The sequence below is a fragment of the Notamacropus eugenii genome, chromosome 2 (genome assembly GCF_028372415.1).
Source record: "Notamacropus eugenii isolate mMacEug1 chromosome 2, mMacEug1.pri_v2, whole genome shotgun sequence".
Classification (NCBI taxonomy): domain Eukaryota; kingdom Metazoa; phylum Chordata; class Mammalia; order Diprotodontia; family Macropodidae; genus Notamacropus; species Notamacropus eugenii.
Window position 1 is genome coordinate 368,962,291 of NC_092873.1, and position 23,799 is coordinate 368,986,089.

Below are 23,799 nucleotides of genomic sequence, written 5' to 3' on the forward strand. Positions count from 1 at the left end.
TCTCTATAATCAAGCAGTTATTCAGCATCTGACTTCCTTTTAGTGTTCATTTAGAGTCATTGTCATTGCATACCTTGTTCTTTTGGTTCTATTTATTTCACTCCTGCATCAATTCAGAAGTTTCTGACATTTCTCTAAACTACTATGGTAGTTTACATATGGTACATAATATTCCATTCACATGCCATTTTGGTCAGCCATTCTCCAGTTGACACCCATTTTGTTACCAGTTCTTTTTGCAAAAAGTGTTGTGAAGATTTTAGTACATGGGGGAACTTTCTCTCCTTGACCTCTTACTGTACATAAGCGGAAGTGGGATCACTGGGTCAAAGGGTACGAATAATTTAGTACTTTTCTCCCATTGCTATCCTTACCCTTCCTCCTCTCCTTCTCATCCTTCTTTCCTTCTCTGTCACTCATTCTTTCTCCCTGCACTATTTCTGACCTGTAAACAGCCAATCACCTTTAGTCCTACCGTAGTCTAGAACTACCAAGATCAAGAGACCCATCAGTCTGTCTCCCCAGTAGCAGGAATTACAACATGCATCACATGACTCTTTCCCCTCCATTTCTAAAATGCTTATATTGTTTCACATATTACAAGAAATTTAGAATAATTTTAGAGGACATCTGTTTTTCATTAATGGTTCATGTTATTTGTTCATAATGTTTCAGAGCCCCAACCCTCCAACCCACACAGAAAGAAAAACAAAACCCAGCCATAATCCACGTCTGACATGACACAATTTTATTGAATTCTATTTTGATGTAACTTTATTGGACACGTTTAAAGGAAACAACAATTTAGGCTACAGTTACGTCAGATAATCACAGGATAGGTATTTCCCATCAGATATGAAAAATCAATTTCTACAGTTTCTACAATTATCAGTGGAGGTCAATAGAGGAAAATTTGCAGAATAATGATTCATTATGGGATAGAAATCCATCTCAAAATAATCAACAATGGAAAAAGATTCAATTTTCCAAGTATCTATTAAGCATCTGCCATGTGTTAAGCACTGGGAATTCAAAGGCAAAAACACGCCTGAGGACAGCATGGGACGATGGCAAGATCACTGGCTCTATGTCGAGAGCTTGGGTTCAAATACCACCTCTGACACAAGTTATCTCTGTGATCTTGGGTATATACTGCTTCAGTTGCCTGGTCTGAACTTCCTCATCTCTAAAATGAGAAAGTTAGATGAGATGGCTTCTGAGGATCTTTTAGCTTTAGGTTTATAATGCTATTAGCTTGTAACTTTTGCTACATCAGGCTAAGTAATGGATTATTATCTATTTCCTTATTAGGAAAACCAGTTAAGCAACAACAACCAATAGAGCGGCTCTATGACAATGTACACCACATTCTGCTCCTACACTAGGAATCAAGGAATGGTAATGTAGAGAGTGTAACCGGCTGGCCTCAGGCAGCCCTATCCTCCTTAATCAGACAAACTTTCTTATGACAATTAGCTTGTTTTTTAAGCTTATGAACAATTAATGGTCCCTAAGTTCCCATGGTCCGGACCCCAGCTGCTCTGTGGAATTTACATTCAAGGAAAAGCTAGGAATACAATAGCAGTAGCTCAAAGCTTCCAGTTGGGAAGGTTCCTAACCTTCAAGTCCTATACACCAGAGCATGCTTGGTGTGATATTTCAAAAAGAAACCAAAAACGTGTTTCTTGAAGTTTCATCTGTCGTTTACACTCTGAGTCGTCAAATTTTTAGGGAGAAACCTGATCTTGCATTACCTTCTTGTCTAAGGAGGTGAGAGCCAAGCTGTTGACTCCCACTCCTTTGTTCCTAGCATCACCAAGGTTAGTCTCCCCAACATTTTCTTCCTATTCCACATATATTTGTTATTTCTCCGTATAAAGTTGGGAAAGGGACCTACAGGCCTTCTTTTCCCCAACTAAAGCTCTCGGAAAAAAGGAACTAAGTAAAACTTTGTATCTCCCAGAGCAATTCTCAAGGTTCCCCATTTATAAATATGCATAGAAGTTTCAACCATTTGTATTGATTCATCTCTTGCAAACAGAGTAATTCAGCTTTATTACTTTCTCATAGACGAGCAACTCTATATAGAGAAGTAGTGGCAGGTCTTGCCAAGAAGACACAATTCTTTGCCACTGTATCTGGGGTAAGAGAGAAGAGGACAAGTTCTCTCTCCTTAGGAATCAGGAATTCTAAAATGAGGTTCAAGGCAAGCCTTCTGTCCCAGCACACTTAAGAAGGACTTTAGAAGTTGTGAGCGTGACTCCAGAACTTTCCTTCTAATGTCCAAAGGGTAAAAAGTTTCCTTGGGATTCTGAGGTCTAACTATGCCACAAACCCATGTCATTGCTTCAGGCCATTGGGAAGAAGATTCCACATCTTTGTATTTGTGACAGGTTCTGTGCAAGTTATTAGACCAGCATGCCCTAAACTATTACACAGGACATGGATAGAGGTTTCTGTGAGATGCTTTCACTGATTATGATTATTTTCCCCTCATAAAAAAAATACATCAAGTGTGAAAACATCTATGTATCAGAAATACCTATTACAAATAATAATCTTCCAGTATGAAAATTGAAAATTTCCTTTATTTCTTTTCCATGGTTTTTCCTTGGGGTCCTCCCAATTCTAATTACCCCCAGGCTAGCATTTCAAATCCCAAAGCATTCTATGGCCAAATTAGACAGGGGGATGCTATACTAGATAATGTAGACAACCCAAGGAAGAAATGAAAAAAAAAATCTGGAGATTCATTGAAATTCAGGAAAAATCTGAGTTCAAATCCTGTCTCTGACACTAAGTAGCTGTGTGACTATGTAAGAGACTTAAATTCCCATCTGCAAAAATGAGGAAGTTGGACTTCACAACATCTACAATGTCTTCAAGCTCGAAATTTATGATACCTATGGCCTGAATTCAAATGAATGCCTATTTTCTTTTTGGAGGGGGGTAGGGGGTCTAGTTTGAAGTTTCAAGTACATGTTCTTGCCTAACACCCCAAAATCACCAGGATGTGGATGTAGTCTGTTAGAGACACAAACACATGGAAGATTCAGACACTGAATATACCTGGTTTTTTTTTCCCATGACCAACTGTGTCTACATATTGTCAATGACTCATTAGTCCACTGAGAAAATACAGACAAAAATGAGTTATTCACAAATGAAAAAGATGAAAAACATTTCGGCAAAACGATGGTTATCATGTTTAAACAAACTCAGATTAGAGAGGAGGAGGGAAGATTAAAGAGCTTCCAAGAGCCTGGGATCAACACCAGTGCTATTTCTCCTCCTGTAAACATCGACCATGACAGCAAAGGTCTCAGTCAACTGTAACAATAGTGAGCCTCAGGTAAGGGAGTGGGAGTCAAAGCTTCCCTGATGAGGCTTGACCAAGAACTCAAGCTGGGGACTAGCTTATCCAAAGCCAGAGACCATCCTCTAGAGCCTTGGATGCTCTGGGCAGTCTGAAAGGAAAACGATAATTGTTCTCATACTAAGAGGACAGATGCAGTGACAAGGAATCTATTGCTTCCTGGTTTAGCAAAAGAATACTGGATTTAGAGAAAGGGAACTGGGGTTTCAGTCCTTGCTCAGTTCATGGCCTGTGTGATCTTGAGCAAGTAATAGGTTAACTGTGTCCCAGTTTCTTTACCTATAAAACGAAGGGGCTAGGCTAAACGACCTTTATAATCCCTTCTACAGCTATATCTAAGACCTTGAGAGGAAAGATCCTTTCCTAGGAAAGGAAAAGTTTTGAAAACCACCTGCAGGGAGACTTTTTTTTTTCCCTCTAAAGGGGTAAAAAAGAAAAGAGAATAATTTCTTTTTTAAGTTTTGATACTTGGTAAAGAATTATTGAAGAATTTCTTCTCTTAGAACGCGAAAATATATAATCTCTCCTTCCCTGTGCCATACTAATTTACTACAACAGCAGCATATGACTAGTCAGCAAAGCTCTTGAAATTTTTTGGCTTATCAATTAAAACTATTGGGATTGGGGTGAGGGAAAGAGTTTGGCATCAAGATCCCAACCTCGAATGCTTCTCTTTCTATATCACTTTAAAAAAAAGTCAAATAGACAAAGAGATGAAGATGATCATGAGGATTAGGGTTGGAGGGAGAGAGGGAGGATGGCAGGGGTATACCACACTAGCTAAACCCAACCCTCAGAGTGCAATAAGGCCTATATATGGCAGCCAGTAGGACAGCCTGTACTACTTATACTTTTCTGGGGGTTGGAAAAGAGTAGCATTGATTTAAGTCTCTGTGAACTGCCCAATGGCCTGGTATAACCAGCACTGGCCAGTATAACTTTGAGAGATCATCTTACCTAAAGACAATGTGATTTGAGCCCTTAAAATTCAGCTTAACTGAACCCTACGTACCATCCTCCCCGATTATCAACACGAATGCTCTTCCCCCTCCCAAATGCACTTCCTAACCTTACACGGAATTATCTGTAAAATTATCCAAAGAAAAATGCCATCATGGCATGGGAACAAGTTGCTTCTCCTATAACCAGACAGCCTTAGCTCAGAGGATAGTTATTCGAACTTATCGCAAGATGTAACCTGAGTTGGATGGGATGTGAATACTAGGTCCCACCATTTGAGTAAAACTATTTCAGAGTATTACTATTTCAGTGGGCAAATAGATAGAGTGGTACCATTAGAGAATAACCAGAAGGCAGGGTATAGTGCTTCCGAAAACTCTGCCTTGTACTTATAGATCAGGTTGACTTTGTCAGTGATGGCGAAGAAAATGACAAAACCGTCATCATAATTCAGGAGCACACCAATCCTGGTGGCCTTGGTGAGGGGCAGGTTTTTCTCCACGTCATTATGCCAGGTGGAGATCTTCGTGTTGAACCACTCCACACACCAGGAAAAACGATTGCGGCCTAATCGGCTCTCAGAACCCTGGCGATCGATGCTCTCACAGCAGATGCCAATGGCACAAAAGGTGTTCTTCTGCAGCTCGACCTCCCAGTAGTGGACTCCAGATTTGTAACCCTGCAGGCCAAGCACCTGAGAGCAGTAGGTGAATCTCTTGGAGTGGGGTGGGTAGGCCTGGGGGGTATTGGCCACAAATGCTACGGTGTTGTTCTCTGACAAGGCCACTTTGTAGTGGGCAGTGTTGTAATCCAGAACCACTCGAGTAGCATCTACAGAGACAAAAACCTTGAGTAAGAAGAGTTCAAAGAACAAACCAAAGGAAGTAGACAGAAGCCTCCTTGATATGGTAAAGCATGAGCCTCAACTTTCTTTTCCAACCCTTCCCTGCCCAACCACTCTTCCTCCATCATTCAAATAACTTAAAATCCCCTCTCTTTGATGAGTTTTCCAGACTGAGTTCAGGAGAGTTTGCTTTCCCATCTCCATACTCCTTCCCAATTGCATACCTTTCTCTAACCTCTCTCGGTATATTAATCTAGCAGTTTGATCTAAAATTAACTGGTAGTTTTTGTTTTTTACTTCTCCATGCTTTCTATGGGAGCTGAAATATCATCTAGGCCAATCCACTCATTTTATCATGGAACACTGGGTCAGGAGTCAGGAAAATTTGTAAGTCAAATTCAAATTTGGCCTTAGACACTTCTTAGCTGCATGCCCCTGTTTTGGAACTTGAGGGTGACTTGGGATCAAATCCTAGGTTCCATTACTTGCTAGCATTGTGATCTTGGGCAAATCCTTTCCCTTTTCTGAAAATCTTTTCTTCCCCCAAGTTGTAAAATAAAGGGGTTTGGACTTGATGAACTCTAAAATCTCTTCTAACTCGAAATCTATAATGCAATGATCGCTCTCCGAGTCTCATTTTTCCCATCTGTAAAATGGGAGTAGAGGATAAGGGAGGTAAAGGGGTGGATGAGATGACCACTAAGGGCCTTCCCAGCTGTAGATCCTGTAATCCTGGGTTATTTCCCCCTCTGATAATGGCACTTACACTGCAGGAGCTCTGCTCTGGATTTTGCCAAGAAGGACTCTAGTACTTGTGTCTTCTGATTTGGTGAATTCTTCGGTAAGGCATTGGCTTTTTCTGTAGCTGCAGGAGAAATTCATCATTATTTCCAAATAAACTCAGGCTAAGACATTCAAAAGACAAGAGCCAAAAGCATACATTTTCCTATTTCCAAAAGTACTCACTCTCTAGGAGGGCTGATTTTAATTTTGTTAAGTCTGTCATAGATCCCACGCTGGAATTCAGACTGGGTGTCGCTGCAGGGGTTGAATAAGGAGAAAATTAAATTGGTGATGTGCAGGAAGGACAGGGCAGGCCTTAGCTGACTCATTCCTTATCTGCTGTTAAAAATAACTTGGGCTTACATTACTGAAACACAGACATAATGCCAGGGGCAAAGCCCATCTGGTCTCAACTATGTGGCTTGTTTCTATTCAGAACACCTAGGGAGATACTGGATGTAGGGGAGTGGGAGTGATCATATCACAGAGGTACTGACTTAAGCACCCAGGTTTAGGTCAAGAAATAAGCTTGTAGTACTTAAGTTTGCGTTTGGGGGAACGGAGGAGAAGAGGTACAGAAATGATTATACTTACCAGGTTTCTTAGGTTTCTTTTCCTGTTCTGAAAAAAAAAAATTCTACAATAAGATATTTTAAAACAAAAAACTGAAGGATTCAAAAGATGACAAGGATGCTAACAAAAACAAAGGCTCTGTACCCAATCAGACATTTATAGCAGCACGTTTTGTGGTAGCAAAGAACTGGAAAGAAAGTAGATGCCTATTGACTAGGGAAGGACTAAACAAATTGTGGTTTCTGAAGAGAGTGGAACCCTCTGTGCTGTAAGAAATGATGAGCATGAAAAATATAGAGAAGAACGGAAAGACTTACATGAACTGATGCAAAGTGAAGTAAGCAGAGCCAAGAAAACAATAAAAACAATAAGAACATAATAAAACATTGAAAATGAACGTTTGTAATGTTAATTAGATCTTCCCACCCATTAATACACCTCAAGTACCATTCATTAATTTGAATTGAGGCACTGGGTCAGAGGTCCTGCCCTCCAGCTCTGAAAAGTGTATAAATACTCTGAGGTGAGGTTTTACTTTGGGGCTTACTCATTGGAAGTGTTTGTTTGGCCAGACAAGACTCTGGGTAACCACTAAGGAGCCCTCCACCTTTGAAAACACAGATGTTGGTGCTTCTGTCTCTGGTAACTATGTATGTATAGTCAGACAGTTGGATCTGTCTGTTGATCTGTGATGTATGTATTGCTTACAGTCAGACAAACAGAAGCCCTGTCTGTTGATCTTTATTTCTCTGTATTTTCTCTGAAGTTCAGGGTGCTGACTTTCTACTGTGAACTAAGTGAATGATATATGTGCTTGATTAAAATAAGTACTGACCCCTCAAAAGTTGCTTTCCTTTTAGAAAAGCAGGTCTAAGAACCTGTACAGCAGGCCCTCCTGTGTATGCTGGAGTCCTTGCTGTTACAATGTTGCAAAACTGTAAAGAATAAGTTTAATACCAAAGAAGAGATATGAGACAACACTCTGTCTGCTCCTGTGCAGAGGTAATGTTGGGATGGGAGTCTATGGGTAAATGACATCAGAGTTTGATTTTTGTATTAATCAGTTTTGCTGAAATTTTTTCTTCTCTACTTTTTAAAAACATTATTTGTTACATGGGATAGCTCTATGGAAGGGAAAAGGGTAAGAAAACACATTGGGCAAATCTAGGTGAGGAAGTACATGGCACAGTGTATAGAGTGTCTGCTTGAAATCAGGAAGATCTGAGTTCAAATCTGGTTACAAACACTTACTAGTTGTATGACCTTGGGTAAGTCACTTAACCCTATTTGCCTCTGTTTCCTATAAAATGAGCTGGAAAAGGAAATGACAAATCACTCCAGTATCTTTGCCAAGAAAACCCCAAATGGAGTCATCAGGAGTCAAACACAAATGAAATGACTAAACAACAAAGAAAACTAGGTGATTTAAAACAAAGACTATTCATAAAAATCTATTTTAAAGGCATTAAGATGCATAAAACTAAATGGGCCTTTACTTAATACAATAAACAATGTTTACATCAAATGAAAAGCCAGCATTATTTGTAATGTGTAAACATTAGAAAGAAGGCTTTCCAATATGATCAAGAGTAACGCAAAGATGGCCACTAACACCAACACTATTTGATACAGTTCTGGAAACGCTGGCTGTAACAGGAAAAAAACCAAAGAAATGGAAGGAATAAACTCAAGCAAAGAAGAGGCACAATCATCTCTATTTGCAGATAATATGACGGCTTCAATGAAAATATTCATCAAAGCAATTTATAAGTTCAGAAATTAGCAGAATATAAGACAAACCTACAAAAATCAGGCTTTCTTTATATTAGTGACAAAACTCAGCAGGAGACAGAAAAAGAAATTCCATTCAATACAGTTACAAGATGTATATAACATCTTAACACCTACTCAACAATTCACACTCAGAACTTATATGAATACAAATATAAAACAATCTTACTAACAAAAAATAATAGCACCTAAATTATTTAACAGATATAAAGTCATATCAAACTAAGTACCCTAGGATTACTTTATTGAATTCATCTAAAGGAATAAAAGGTCAACAACCTCAGAAAAAATAATGCAAAAAAAAAAAAAAGGAACAAACAGGTAAAAAAACACATCAAAATTATTTGGTACAAGTTAAAAAAAATTAAAGAGTTCATCAGTGGAATGGAGAAGGTCAACAAGACCCAGAAAATCATCTTGCACAGTAGTTTAGTGTTCAACAAATCTAAGAACATCTAATATCAAAGACTCCCTAAAATCACCAAACTACTGGGAAAACAGGAAAGTAATCTGGCTGATTAGCACAGATCAGTATCTTGCCCCACAACAGAAGGATTACACATAACACTAGGGATTCAAAATAGATACATGACCTCAATGTAAACTATCACATCATGAAAAAATTAGAGGAAAATGGAAGGTGTTCTGAATAGCTATTGCTAGGGGAAGAATTCTTACCTAAACAAGGGATAAATGTGATCATATAAGATAAAATGGACAATTTAGTGAAGTTGAAAATTTTCTGCATGAAGAAAATCAGTGCATTTGGATAAGAATTAGAAGAGAAGCTGTTAATTGTGGAAAAAAATCTTTCCCACAAATAGGTCTGATCAAGGTCTGGTGTCTAAGATATATAGGAAATTGATATAAATATCAATCAATAAGTATTTTTTAAGCATCTGCTATGTTCAGGCATCGTGTAAGATATGGGGATACAAGTACATCTCTAAATATACTCAGCATAAATATTAGATGTGTGACTTTGAGAAGGTCACTTATATTCTCTGGGACTCAGTTTCCTCTTCTGTAAAATAAGGGAGTTAGACCAGATGGACTCTGTAGTCCCTTTCAGCAGCTGAAATAATGTCCTTTTTCTTCTGAATCTTTCCTCCTGTTTCACTCTACCCTTCAGGTTCTTATTCTCTTACATTTTTTCCCTTTCTTTCATTTCTTTTTTTTCCCTAAGGCTTTCTAAGCATTTAATAAATGGTATCTCTACCTAGTTACCTTCCTATCTACTCTGAAGGACAACTACACACCTGACCTAACTCTCCACAGTCTGGTTATTTTATTTATAGTTCCGATTGTGAAATTCACAATATATATATATATCTGTACATTAAAAGTAAAGCTACTACATATTTTTTAAAACTTTGTGTCCACATCTACATTTTAAACAAGAGATTCTTGCTTATCCCTGTCAATCTCCCCTTATTTTTCTTTTTAAAAGTTAATTTTTTAAAAAATTCTGAATTTAACAAATAGAATAGGTATTTCTACATACATAAATTGCAGATCTCGAATATATATTTTTTGTTTTTCTTTTTAAATATATAATAAATTCAACATGTAACTCTTAAAGCTGTCTCACTTATCTGTGATTATTTCTGGCTGTCTTATTTTTTTCCTACGCATTAAAAAAAAAATCTTTCAGTACTCAGTTTCTTTCCTTTTCTTTGACCCCCCACCCCTTCGCAAATTTTTTTATGGTCTACAGATATTCCCACCTAACTCTCACATACTTTATGAGAAAGTGACATTGTCATCTCCTTCCTCCCAGCAAAGAGATGGGGATCTACCAGGAAAAAATGTTGTATGGAGAGTGGATTTGTTTTCTTTTTAAGATACTGCTTCCTAGGATCCATGGCCATAAACAGTCTACTAGTTCCCAGCACAACCATCTGTAAACAATCTCACCATGCCTGCACATTCCATAATGAAAAATATAAACACCTGAGTTATATTGTAAACAGTACACTGCACTTACGCTGTACTGAATGACCATGATATTGCTAAAGTTAATGTAAACTTGTGAGGCTATTGCTGACAAACTGCCTTTTTTGTGTGTTCCCCCATAAATCAAGTGAGTACTGGTCAGTAAGTGGGGAGTGTAAGTCCTGACACTGCCTCAACCGGCCCTCATTGAGGCTTGGGGGGGATTTGTGAATATGTGTGCTAGTGCTGACTGGCCCTCATTGAGACTTAGGGATGCTGTGGAAGTTGGTATCCCTACTTTGATTCTCGCCCTTCCCTGTGAGAAGAGTAATTAGGGGATGCTGCAGGGGTTGATGTTCCCATTGTCAGCAACCCCTCTGAGAAAATAAAAGAAATTCTCTGTTGCTGTCCTTCTGACTGCCTGGATCAAGAGGGAATCTGCTAGAAGCTGGAGTCCAAAAGTTCCCGCTTCAGTCTTTTGGGCTCCAGCCTTATTATGTTTTATTATATGCAGTCACCTTTGAGGTGTTTTTACCTGTTTTTGTTACAAGGGACTGTTTAGCCTTGACAGGTTAGGAGAGAAAAGAAGAAGGATATTTCCAGAAATTACTGGGAAACATCAATAGAATGTATCTAAAAGTGAAAAGTATTTTCCTCCCAGAACCCAAACATGAAAACATTTCAATCTAAAGTGTAAAGAAAATGTCATTGAAGGACCTGGGTTAGAATAGCCAGTCTGCTGCTTACTACCTATGTGACTTTGGGCAAGTTACTAAATTTCTCTGGCCTCTTTCCCTTATGTGTAAAATTGGAGGGTGGAACCGGATGACTACCCAGCACCTACTGGTCAAGGCAAAATTCTTTTGACTTCCTGAGTGGCTGTCTATTGGGTAGAGATGGAAACAAACAAACAAAAACCAAATTGCTTTATGTTCTTCCATGTTTACTTACTTTCATCTGTAACCCCACTATTCTCCTCCTGTGTCCTCGGCTTGGACTGTGATCTGTCCCCTTTTAAGAAATGAAAAGAGAGCCATGAGCATCTTACCAGTAACACCTACCATTTCTTCAGCAAAAAGCCTTGCCACAGGTATAACAGGACATAACCTTAGGAAAAATCACTTACTGGGCATCCGTCTTGCTTGGCGATATTCTCTGTTAGGATATGTTGGTCCAAAGAAAGACGAAAGTTTTCCACACTCACCTATTCCAACAGAGACCAGGATCAGTACACACAACTGAACTCCAAACATAAACATCAGCCATTTTGCAAACTCCCCAAGATAAGGCAAAGCTCCCCCACCCCCATCTATTCTCAGTCTACTTCTCTTAGACTCATGTAGTAAGACTCTCTCTAGCCTAACCAAACTACTTGTCATCTCCTAAAAATATCCCACTGTTTCTTACTTCTGTACTTTTACTCACAACATTTACTATGTCCATCATATTCTTCTCCCATATCTATGACAACTGAAATCTTGCCCATACTCTAAGAGCCATTACAAATGTCGCCTCTTCCATGAAGCTGGAGCTAGCTCTCTGGGATCCCTTTAAGCTCTACAGTGCTATGCTTCTACAAGTCTTCACTGATTCCCCCCAAGAGAGACCTCATCTCTTGGTCCTTTTGGTTCTACCAGTACCATGACTTCATGCTAATGCCTCCCCTCTGATGATTCTCTCCAATTCATCTTGTGCATATCTTGTTTGTTCATAGGTTTTTGTGTGTTGTATCCCCCATTCAACTCTGAGCTCCTTGACAATAAGAACTGTTTTTTGCCTTGCTTGATACCCTCTGCACTTAGCACAGTGCCTGGCAAACAGCAGATGTTTAATAAATGCTTATTGAGCGTGTCTGCACCACTCTTGTGCACTTAACCCATACTGTCTTGTATACCAGTTCCTGGTACTAGACTCTGAGCCACAGAATGATTGTGCCTACACATGTCTTTCCCTGTAATTCCCTGAGTATCTAGCACATGCCTTGAATGTAACCAGGTACTTAATAAATGCTTAACAAATTAATTAAGACATACCAGGGGAAATAGGGGGAATTTAGATACTTGAAATTAATGGATGATTTAAACACCTCCTTTTGGTCAATCCATACCTTCCAATGCCCTCCCTACCCAATCATGTACAATTTCTGTGAGGAAGGCAGTCAGCAAATCAATCCGGAGTTTCTTCTTTTCTGACCCATACCATCTTTTAGGAGCAAATCTAATAAGCAAAATAATACGGCGAGGAGGCACAGAGAGATCACAACAAAGAAAAGTTACAAATTGGAGCAAATGTAAAATTCCCTAAAAGTAGATTTCAGTGGCTCCAAACTGATCATCCTACTTCTGCCAGGAGATGACAGGGGGGTGCCAAACAGTCTGTTTTTTAAAAAAAGAAATAAACAACTTAATGATGAGTACAACCACCCAGTTGAATCCAGAAGAGAGATCAGGACTGGGGCTATCAGTCAAGTCAACCATTAAACTCCTCTTATAAGTCTGGCTGAGGAAACAAAGACATTAATGAAACTGTGCTTGGCTTGTTCTCCATAGAACTGACATTCTATGAGGCAGAAAACAACACAAACATACAAGTAGAAATAAAATCTACATGATGTAAATGGGAGTAAAAGACTGAGGAAGAACCAGAGAGTAACAGAAGTTAGTGATTCCTGGAAGTTGGTCTTCTATAAGATAATTCAGTAGAGCCATGGAAGCTGCAAGATGAAGATCACAGAGGAAGGGATAAGTAATAGTCATTGTAGTAACAGTAGGTGAAGTCATTGTAGTAACAGTAGGTGAATCCCTGCTTGGGACCACTGAGGCAACTAATTATCAACTTGGTAATAAAAAAAGAGAGGGTTGTTGTCCTCCCAACACATGTATTGAAGACCTATCAGATTTATCAAAACAGATGACAATATTTGCTTCTAGAGATGAATGTGGGCACAAATGATACCATGGGCAGCTACATGGCAAAGTAGATAGAACACTACATCTGGAGTCAGGAAGACTTGAGTTCAAATCCAGCCTCAGACACTTACTAGCTGTGTGACCCTGGGCAAGTCACTTAACCCTGTTTGCTTCAGTTTCCTCATCTACAAAATGAGCTGGAAATGGAAATGGCAAACCACTCCAGCATCTCTACCAGGAAAACGCCAAATGGGGTCACAAAGAGTCAGATATGACTGAAACAACTCAACAACAACATCAAATGGTGCCATAAAAAGAAATTTAAAAACGTATTGTCAGCGATTATTAAGAAACTGAAGTGGCATAAGTTTGTTTTCCTTACTGTTGCCCCTTGAATAAAAGGGATGCAAAAGAAAAAAAATTAATTTGAGATATCAACAGCCGGCTAAGAAGGCGGCATCTGGAAATGAGATTTGGACTTCTTCATCTTGGCTTAAATATACAGACAACAGATTTCTGGGCAGAAATGGAGTTGTTGTTTAGTCATTCAGTCGTGTCAGAATCTCTGTGACCCTGTATGGGGTTTTCTTGACAAAGAAAATGAAGTGGTTAGCCATTTCCTTCTCCAGTGGATTAGGCAAACAGAGGTTAAGTGACTAGCCTAGAGTCATACAGCTAGTGAATATCTGAGGTCAAATTTAAACTCAGGTCTTCCTGACTCCAGGACCAGTGCTATATCCACCAAGTCATCTAGCTGCCTGGAAATTTGCTGGGTGTCTTGCCAATTGAATCACATAAGCTTTAAACTAAAAGGGATGGGAGAAGAAGCAGACTAACTACCTACATTCCTCAAGCTAGGTAACACAGAAGGAAGCTACAATGAAGGAAGAGGATGAATTGAGATACCCTGAAGTTCACAGGAGCCAAAATACAAGAAAGGATCCAGTAGTAAAATCTGTGCTCTCAAATGTTTAATGCCCAAAGTTTAGGCAACAAGCAAAATGAAAGAGAAGTCCTAATGCAAGGAGGTAAATTTGACTTCACAAATATCACTGAGACTTGGGAGAATGAAACCCATAAGTGGACTGAATGATACCTTATTCAAAAGAAACAGAATAGGTAAAAGGTAGGGGGAGGGGGTAATATTGAATACTGAAAAGATATACTCATGAGGAAAGCAGGAGTAGGCATCAGTAGAATCATGACAGAATGTATTTGATAAAGGTCAATGGAGAGAGAAACAAAAGTGATTTTGTCATTGTGGTATACTACAGAATATCTGGATGGAAAGAGAAATGGACCAGGAGTATAGGAACTGATCACAAGCCTGGTATAGAGGAATGCTATAGTAGTGATGGGGCATTTTCATTACCCAGAATTTAATGGAGCTCTATCTCTCTGCCAAAGGGAGAACATTTAATAAGTTCTTGATTTACCAAATGACAACTTATTTCATCTTTCAAAAAACAGAAGAAACAACAAGAGGAAATTCTATTCTAGATCTGCTTCTCCCCAACTGGAAATAATCAATTGTGTAGAAACATTAAAGGTGAAGTGGCTATACCTAAGAGCTTGTATTGGAGAAAGAGAGGACACGCAGGCATAGTCTATCATGCACCCTGGATCAGGAGAAAGCAGATTTTAATGAGTCCAAAGGAAAGATGAAGAGGACCCCATGGAGTAAAAGGAAAGCTAGCCCAAGAAGACGACTCTCAAGGATGAAATTCTGCAGATACAAAGGCAAACAGTCCTAATGAGGAAAAATATGATTGGTCTAAAGAGACTGATGTGGATGCATAGGGAACTCACTGAACAACTTAAGTTTGGAGGGGGGAAGTACAGAAGTAAGATTAGGTAACAGAAGATACGTAATACAAGTGCGATACAGACCATTAAAAAAAGCAACAACCGAGTATCATATGTGCTAAAATTCAAAACAAGCTGAGGCTGATAAAAAATGCTAAAAAAAAAAAAAAAAAGAGGCTTAAAAAAAAACAACTAAGTTGGGATGAATAAAGAGGGAATAAAACCTTTAGATGAGGGTACAGGAGACAGTAATTAACCACAGAGAGAAAGCACGGCTGATTGGTGCATATATCACTTCTCTTTTCTCTGTAAAGGGCAATGACCTTTACAGCGGGGATGATGAAGTAAAAATGAGTAACAAGGAACTGATACCCCAGATGAGTAAGAAGACAGCTGGAGAACACTTAGCTGATGTTGATGACTATGTATCATCTGACCCCAATCAACTATATCCTTGGATACTAAAAGAATTGGCAGACAAGCTTGCTTTCCCACTGTCAGTAATATCTGAAAGATCACAGGAAATGAGAGAGATGCTGCAGGATCAGAGAATGGCAAATACTATCCCAATTTTCCAAAAAGAAAAAAGGGAAGAGAACAGAGTCTACAAACTCATTTCAGTTCCTGGGGAAATTCTTAGATACCTCATTAAAGAGTCAGTGAATTTCTAGAAAGGGAAGAAATGATTTCAAAAAGCCAGCTTGCCTTCTAGGCCAACAGGTCATGCCTGAGCAACCTCTTTTCCTTTGTCATAGGAATAATTCAACAAGTAGATGAAAGGAACTGCATAGATAAAGTTTACCTAAACACTGGTAAAATGCTTCATAAAGTGCCTCATCCTCAGAGGCAGGTTAGAGCCAGCCTCAATCAGATAACAAAAACCAACTGTTAAATTTTCAGTGTGAACATTCACATCTCAAAAATAGGCAAACACTACAAATCAGGGTTCATTTTTTTGTATTGGTTATTGAGGCTTGTGTTCGTCCTTCTTTGCCGAAGATGACCATGACATCAGAGAAATGATGACATGACTTGCACTTGATTTTGTTTTGAGTGAGGGAGGGCTGTGCAGGTCACCAGCCTCACTTCTCCTCCAGTGATCAGATACTCATCAGGATGACTGGAGATGACCCAGGATGCACTAGGAGACTTTGGCCTAAAGGGGCCAAGGTCTATGCAGGTACTCACTTAGGGTGAGGTAATGCCCATTCATTGAATAGGCCCATCTTGAGGCTTATGGTGATGGAGAAAATGTGAGTCTTGTAAGTTAAACTTCCCCTTCCCTTCTCCCTTGCTGCTTGTTCCACAATTACCAGGACACCTTTGCTCATACTATTCTTGTGGAAAAGACAGAGAGACAGGGACCAGACAAGAAGGCAATTAGATGGATGCATAACTTACTGGATGGCCTGATTCCAAGAATATTTATTAACAGTTCAATATTATGGCAGGAGGCTGCAATAAAGCACTCTAGAAAACTATGTTTAGTTCTATGCTATTTAACATTTTTATCAGTGATTCCATTAAATGTATGGATGGAATGCTCATTTGCCAAGAAAACCCCAAATGGGGTCACAAAGAGTCAGATAAGACTGAAAAATGACTCAACAACATAGATGGAATGCTCACAAAACTTGGCATAAAGATAACACAGAGCTAGGCACTAACAAACTGAATGACTATCAAAATTCAAAAACGTCTGAACTGCCTAGAATACTGGGCTGAATCTGATAAGATGAAATTCAATTGAGATAAATAAATGAGATTTTCTTGGCAAAGACGCTGAAGTAGTTTACCATTTCCTCCTTCAGCTTATTTTACAGATGAGAAAATTGAGACAAAAAGGGTGTGCTCAGGGTCATACAGTTAGGCAGTGTCCTAGGCCTGATTTGAACTCAGGGAGATGAGTCTTCCTGACTCCAGGCTGGGCACACTAGCCACTGCACCACCCAGCTGGGATTAGTCTTGCTCTCTTTGGCCTTAGAGGGAAGAACCAGAAGTAATGGTTGGAAACTGCAAAGAGGCAAATTTAGGTGAAATGTCAAGAAAAACTTCATAACAATGAGAGCTGTCCAAAAGTGGAATGGGCTGCCTTGAGAGCTCTTGGGATGTCTTCAAGTAAAGATGAGCTGACAACGTGTTAGTATTTTATAGTGGGGTGTGGCAAATAAAATTAGTAAAGATAAACTGAGGGACCTAGCTCTGAGAAAAATCAGTTTATTAACCGTGATATGTGTAACTGTTAACAAAATGGGTCAGACTGACCACCTCAGTGAGAAGGAGGAGACCATCTTTATTGATAACACAACAAAGAAAAGGTCTTGGTAGGTATGGAGAAAAGAAATGAAAGGCTGTAGAGTTAGGACAAGAACATTACAATTGGTTATACTGAAAAAGGGGGACTGGCATTCCCATGAGGGTAATCGTAGTCCCTCTCTAACAACTAAGGAATGTTAATTGTTCAATGGGACTCATCTGCATCTTGTAATCTTTGCTAGGGCATCAAAACTGCCAGATTTGCTCTCCCTGGAAAAGAGAAAAATTCCCTTAACTGCACAAGGACATCCAAGCCTGATAACATGTCTTTTCAGGATGGTGCCAAGTTAACTTGTGGGGTTTAAAAATAACAAAAAGATGTCATGAAGTATCCCAGGGACTACCAGTGTGAGAGAGAAAACAACTTTTCTTTTAATTATAACTTTAACTCAGAGCACAACTCAGCGACCTAGAAAAGTAACTTCAGGCAGAGACAGATTCAGTTACAATATAAAATCAATATACTACAAAATCGAAGTGGTGCTAATTTTATTTTCGTCGGCGGATGCTTTTTACGTAAGGCTTGAGATAGTCACCAAGGGTACCCCAGCTCAAAAATTCTGTGACTCTTTAAAATGCAAGGTAATTGAGGAGAGGAATGCTAATTAATAATGGATCAATTCAGAAAGTGCAGAAGGCATTTCAGTTGAGCTTTGAAGGAAAGTAGGGATTTAAGAGTTAGAGATGAGGACAGAATATATTCCAGACATGGGGGACAGATTTTGCAAAGGTTACGAGGTGAGAATTGGGAGAAGGCCAGTTCTTCACGCAGAATGTGAGAGAGGGAACAGTATGTAATAAGAGTAGAAAAGTAGAGTGGAACCTGCCTGATGGCTATAAACAGCATGAAGAGACAATGGAGGAGATTAGGATTCTGAGAAGTTATTAACTCTCATTTCTTTCCTCAACTTGTCCGATATGGAGAGGATGTTTCAGTTCTCCCCAAAACCACTTCCCTATAAGCCCCAACTACCTCCACCCTACCATCCAGAATGGAATTTTTGTCCCAAATATAATGACTATTAATTCTGGGGCGACTGAGTAATGATGATGACAGAGACAGTTCCAGAGAAACTTTGGAAGATTCATATAACCTGATGCAAAGTAAGGAAGGCAGAACCAAGAGAACATTTTTTACAATAACAACATTAGTATAAAGAAAAGCAACTTTGACTTAGGGACTCCGATCAATGCCGAAAATCAATCACAGTTCCAGAAGCGTGATAAGAAAGCATGCTACCTACCTGCTGACAGAAAAATAAGAGACTCAAGACATATATTTTCAGACAGTCAATGTGAGAATTTGATTTGTTTAGCAATGTATAAATGCCAGAAGGACTTTTCTTTTTTTTTTAAATCTCCAATAGGAATTAGAGGGAGAAAGAAGGGGTTAGGCTTAGGGTGCCAAAAAAGGAAACAAAAGGAAAAAAAGTCATTTAAGTAGTTTTTTCAATGCACAGAAGAACACAGAAGGAAGGCCAGAAAGAGCCACAGATAAGCAGGATGGCTTTTAAAATTACCTGGTGAAATTATTATATATTTCAAAAGAAAAGGAAGCTACATGTAACAGTCTGCAGTCAAATCTATGAATATTTTTCTGTTCTACTATGAATATAGAAGTCCCAGTTGGATTTGGAGTTTGTTAAGATCAAAATAGTTTGGGGTTTTTTTCCCAGTAATTACCTGGACCAGTCGCTTCCTCTGTTTTCTTCTCATGCAAGTTGTCTGTTTTATATTTTAAAACCTCTTTAAGGGAGTACGCTTTTTTGTAAACGCTGTGGATCATATCTTGGTCGAGTTCATTCTTTGGTACATACACAGCCTTGATGACAAGTTCTTGCAGTTTCCAGGCTTTCTAAAACAAGTCAGATAGCACAGGAAAAGTTGTCAAGGTTAAGCTTCAGAGAATCACAAAAGGGACTTTGATTAAGCCCCATAGAGCCCATAAAAAGAAACCATAAAGTTTACCTAAATACTGGTAAAATGCTTCATAAAGTGCCTCATCCTCAGAGGCATGCTAGAGTCAGCCTCAATCAGACAACAAAAACCAACTGCTAAATTTTCAGTGTGAACATTCATATCTCAAAAATAGGCAAACACTACAAATCAGGGTTCATTTTTTTTGTATTGGTATTGAGGCTTGTGTTCGTCCTTCTTTGCCGAAGACGACCATGACATCAGAGAAATGATGACATGACTTGCACTTGACTTTGTTTTTGAGTGAGGGAGGGCTGTGCAGGTCACCAGCCTCACTTCTCCTCCAGAGCCATCTGAATCCAGTGACTAGATACTCATCAGGATGACTGGAGAAAGCCCAGGATGCAATGGGAGACCTTGGCCTAAAGGGGCCAAGGTCTATGCAGGTACTCACTGAGGGTGAGGTAATGCCCATTCATTGAATAGGCCCACCTTGAGGCTTATGGACTTTAAGGGACTTTGATTAAGCCCCATAGAGCCCAATCCCCTCAAAGAACATTTCTTTATGGTTTCTTTGCTTAAAATAAAGAGTATGCACTGAAACATCTCAAAGGCTCCCTTCTAGCCAGTAGAAGTCATGCTTGCTGCATGCCTCTCCTTGCAGCCTCCTCTATATGCAAAAGGTTGCTATACCTAACCCTCCACAATGTCTCACATGCCTCCTCTCTCTCCTCCTTCATATCCACATCACTTCAGTCCCTCATTCCCTCTCAGCAGGATTTTTATAATGGCTTCCTAATAGGCTGCTGAGCTTTCAGTCATTCCTCTCTCCAAATCACCCTTCATACAGCTGCCAAAATCATCTTCCAATGGCATAGAACTGGCCATAAAAACCCTTCATTGTCTACCCATTGCCTGTAAACTCCCTAGCTTACTTTTGAAAGTCCTCAACAACCTGGATCTAACCTACCTTTTCAGCTTTATCTCAAACTATTTTCCTTCATTAATAACTCTTTGTGTTCAAGTATAGCTGTTCCTGAACTTGACATTTCATCTCCTGTCCCCTCCATGTTTCTATGAACAACTGGCTCTCAGGTTTGGAATGTGATCTCTCCAAAGGTCTCAGCTACAGAAAAATGTTTAGAGAAGCCCTGTTTATTATAGCAGAAATGAAGTGGATACTCAATAGTTGGGGAATGAGCAACATGTCATGTATGAATGGAATGGAACTACTAAGGAGCCGTACGAAATGATCCGTGCTAGAAGAGAAGCCTGGTGACATAAGCAGAACCAGGAGGACAATGTAAAGGGAGGGAAAGCACTTTGCAAGACTCCAAAAGGCAGATCAATGCAGTGACCAATCATGACCTCTGAGGGCTTGTGGGTGAAGTCTGTGTCTCATCTTTCCTCCAAGAGTTACTGCACCAGAGGTGTGGAATACAGGAAGCATTTTCTGACATGGCCACTGTATTTTGCTCAATATTCTGATTTGTTACAAGGGAGGCTGTCAGTGGAAAGTGACATAGCTGTAAAAGAACAGCAATACAATATATATATTTTTTAAAATGCACTTCCTCCTCCACTCAGCCTCTCAGTATCCTTGACTTCCTGCAAGGCTCAGCTCAGTTGATCTCTCCACTGTTAGTCTAGTCTCCTTCCTCAGATAACCGTCAAATATTTTTGTGCATATATTCTTCTTACCCCACCCAATAGACCATCCAATAGACTACCAGCTCACTGAGAGCAAAGGATTGTCATTTTGGTAGCCATAACTCCAACCAAATGTTTCTTGAATTGGATTTGACCAAGGATGCTGAAACTCAGAGGAAAAAGCAACCTGCCTAATACCCCAGAATCCTTCCTTTAAGGTCCAGATAACTTTGCTACATCACAGGTGGCCCCCTGAACCTGAGACGGGGGGAAAAGGGCAGGGACTGGGCCTGGGATTTCACAGGTATAGGGAACTCCTACTTAAAGAAAATCCCTTTATGGATGCAGATCAGCACCTGCTTTGCTTAGAGTTGCCTAGAGCCCTGAGAGATTAACTGACTGGCTCAAAGTCTCATAAGCATTGTGAGTCTGAGGCAGAACCTGAATCCAGATCTTCCTGGCTTTGAGGTCAGCTCTCTTTCCACTGTACCACTCTACCTCTCACATAATCAAATGTTCATGGACATTATCGATCTTGACCACAAGGGGAAACCTGGTGAAACTGCACCATTTCAGGAATGCACCACTCCACTCCTCCCCCAACTCCCAGAAAAACAACTGAAAGGAAATGTTTGGCTGAGAGTGGGCAGGGAGTTTGCTAGGGTGTAGGGAGTACAGAACTAAGTTCCATGCTAGGCAAGTGTAGGACCTGGGACAAAATCAGTCTGTGGGTCTCCCTCCCCATAATTGCAGATTTAAATGAAACTGCATCTCAACTAAGGCAGAAAGCCATGTGTGTGGAGGTGGGAAGGACCCTCATTTGCAACTCCCTAGCAAAGTTTTAATACTGAGCCAGTATCATACTCTGTTATAGGAAGGATGGTAGATAAGTATGAGGACAAACCAGGCTGATACTGAAAATGGGGTAGAGTTCTCCAGCCATATCATCTTCATGCAGATTTTACAATATGTCTCTGAAGTCCTCGTCATCCTCATTTCTGACTATTCAATAATATTCCAAATCAAAGGATTTGGACACAGATGTCTAATACCAAGAACCATTCTCCTCAATATACCAATGGTCAAAGGCTAGTAAGTTTAAAAAAAAAACTGCAGGGGGTTTGGTTTTTGGAAGAAGCTTTGTGTGTCAGATGAGACTCTGGAAAGACACTAAGCAGCCCTCCAGTTTTGAAAACCCAGATGTTGGTGCTTCCCTCTCTGGTAACTATGTATGTATGTAATGGTCAGACAGTTGGATTTGTCTGTTGATCTAGGATGTATGTATTGCTTATGCTAGACAGTTGGAAGCATGTCTGTTGATTTTTATTTCTCTGTATTTTCTCTGAAGTTCAGGGTGCTGACTTTTTCCCTTGAACTAAGTGAATGATATACGTGCTTGATTAAAGTGATTGTTGACCCCTCAAAAAGAGAAAAACTGCAGACTCCAAGTAACCACTTGACACTGGGTTTCAAATCAATAAACACTAAGAAAAATTCAAGTTAAAACAACTCTGAGGCTTCATCTAACATCAAGCAAATCTGGGGAAAAAATGACCAAAAAAACCCCCTAAATATTGGAGGGGTGGTGGAAGAAAAGCCTACTAGCATGCTGTTGCTGGAGCTGGGAGTCCGTTCAGTTGTTTTGGAAAGCAATTTGAAACTACGCCAGAGAGGTGACAACTATCCAAATCGTTTGACCCAGAGATCCTTGGGCCCTTTGCCCAAGGAATTCAAAGTCAGAAACAAAGGGCCAATATACATATAAAACCTTCATGGCAGCCCTTTCTCTAGTAGCAAAGAACTGAACACAAAAATAAGTACTCATTGTGGAGGGAAAGGCTACATGAATGCAATGGAATAGTACTGTGTAGTAAGAAATGATGCATGTGAATCAAAGACAAGTAAGAAACCTTGTATGACTTGGTGATGAATGGAATGAGTAAAACTAGGAGCAGAGTACAATGTCTCCAACAGTACAAATAGAAAGGAAATTCAAAGGAAGCGGAACTTCCTTAAAAGGAAGTAACTGAAAATAATAATAATATAATAGCTAGCACTTAAATCCTGCATTAAGGTTTGCAAAGGGCTTTCAAAATCTCATTTTATCCTCATCACAATTCTGGGATGTAGGTGCTATTACTATTCCCATTTTACAGATGAGGAAAGTGAGATAGACAGTGGTTAAATGAACTAAGTGCCCTGGGTCATAGAGAGCTAGGAAGTATCTGAAGCCATATTTGAAATCAGTTCATCCTGTTTCTGGGTCCAGGATCAGTCACCACCTAGTCAGACAGAAGAGATAACATACCTACCTCCTCCCAGCAGAATGGGAGAATAGAATGGGCATTAGCAGGGGCAGGGGCAGTCACTCTATTAGTATGTTTGTGTGTGTTGTTTTTTAGTCATGTCTGATTCTTCATGACCCCATTTGGGATTTTCTTGGCAAAGATACTGGAGTGGTTTACCATTTTCTTCTCCAGTTCATTTTACAGATGAGGAAAAACTGAGGCAAACAGGGTTAAGTGACTTGGCTAAGGCCACACCACTAATAAGTGTCTGAGGCAAAGTTTGAACTCAGGAAGATGAGTTTCCTGCTTGCAGGTCTGGTGCTCCATCCACTGAGCCACCTAGCAGCCCTCATAGATAATCACATATTTAAAGATTTAGAGTTTGAAGGGACCTCAGAGACCATCTAGACCAACTCTAACACTCTATAGATAAGGAAACTGAGGTTCAAAAAGGTTATGTGACTTCCTACAAATCAGAGAGATAGGCTTGGACTTGAACCCAAGATATCCTCCTTCTTCTCTAGTCATCTTTCTATTATGTCACACTACCAAGACAGTAGATATCCCAATTTAATAAATAAATAAATTTTTAAAAGCTTCATCTTTCAAACAGGGTGAAGTGACTTACCCAGCTGTTAAGTGTCTGAGGTC

General features: G+C 39.6%; 1 protein-coding gene across 1 annotated transcript in view; it reads right to left on the minus strand.

Moving 5' to 3' along the window:
• Positions 1 to 725: 725 nt before the first annotated feature.
• The window catches only part of LOC140528705 (E3 ubiquitin/ISG15 ligase TRIM25-like), a 29,275-nt gene continuing 6,201 nt past the window's right edge, over positions 726 to 23,799 (minus strand). The window contains exons 4-10 of the mRNA XM_072646775.1: positions 18,977 to 19,148; positions 11,389 to 11,466; positions 11,214 to 11,273; positions 6,558 to 6,584; positions 6,147 to 6,218; positions 5,947 to 6,045; positions 726 to 5,167 (exon numbers count right to left, since the gene is read on the minus strand). Coding sequence (XP_072502876.1) covers positions 4,638 to 5,167; positions 5,947 to 6,045; positions 6,147 to 6,218; positions 6,558 to 6,584; positions 11,214 to 11,273; positions 11,389 to 11,466; positions 18,977 to 19,148 — 1,038 coding nt within the window. The 3' untranslated portion in view covers positions 726 to 4,637. The remainder of the gene's footprint in view (positions 5,168 to 5,946; positions 6,046 to 6,146; positions 6,219 to 6,557; positions 6,585 to 11,213; positions 11,274 to 11,388; positions 11,467 to 18,976; positions 19,149 to 23,799) is intronic.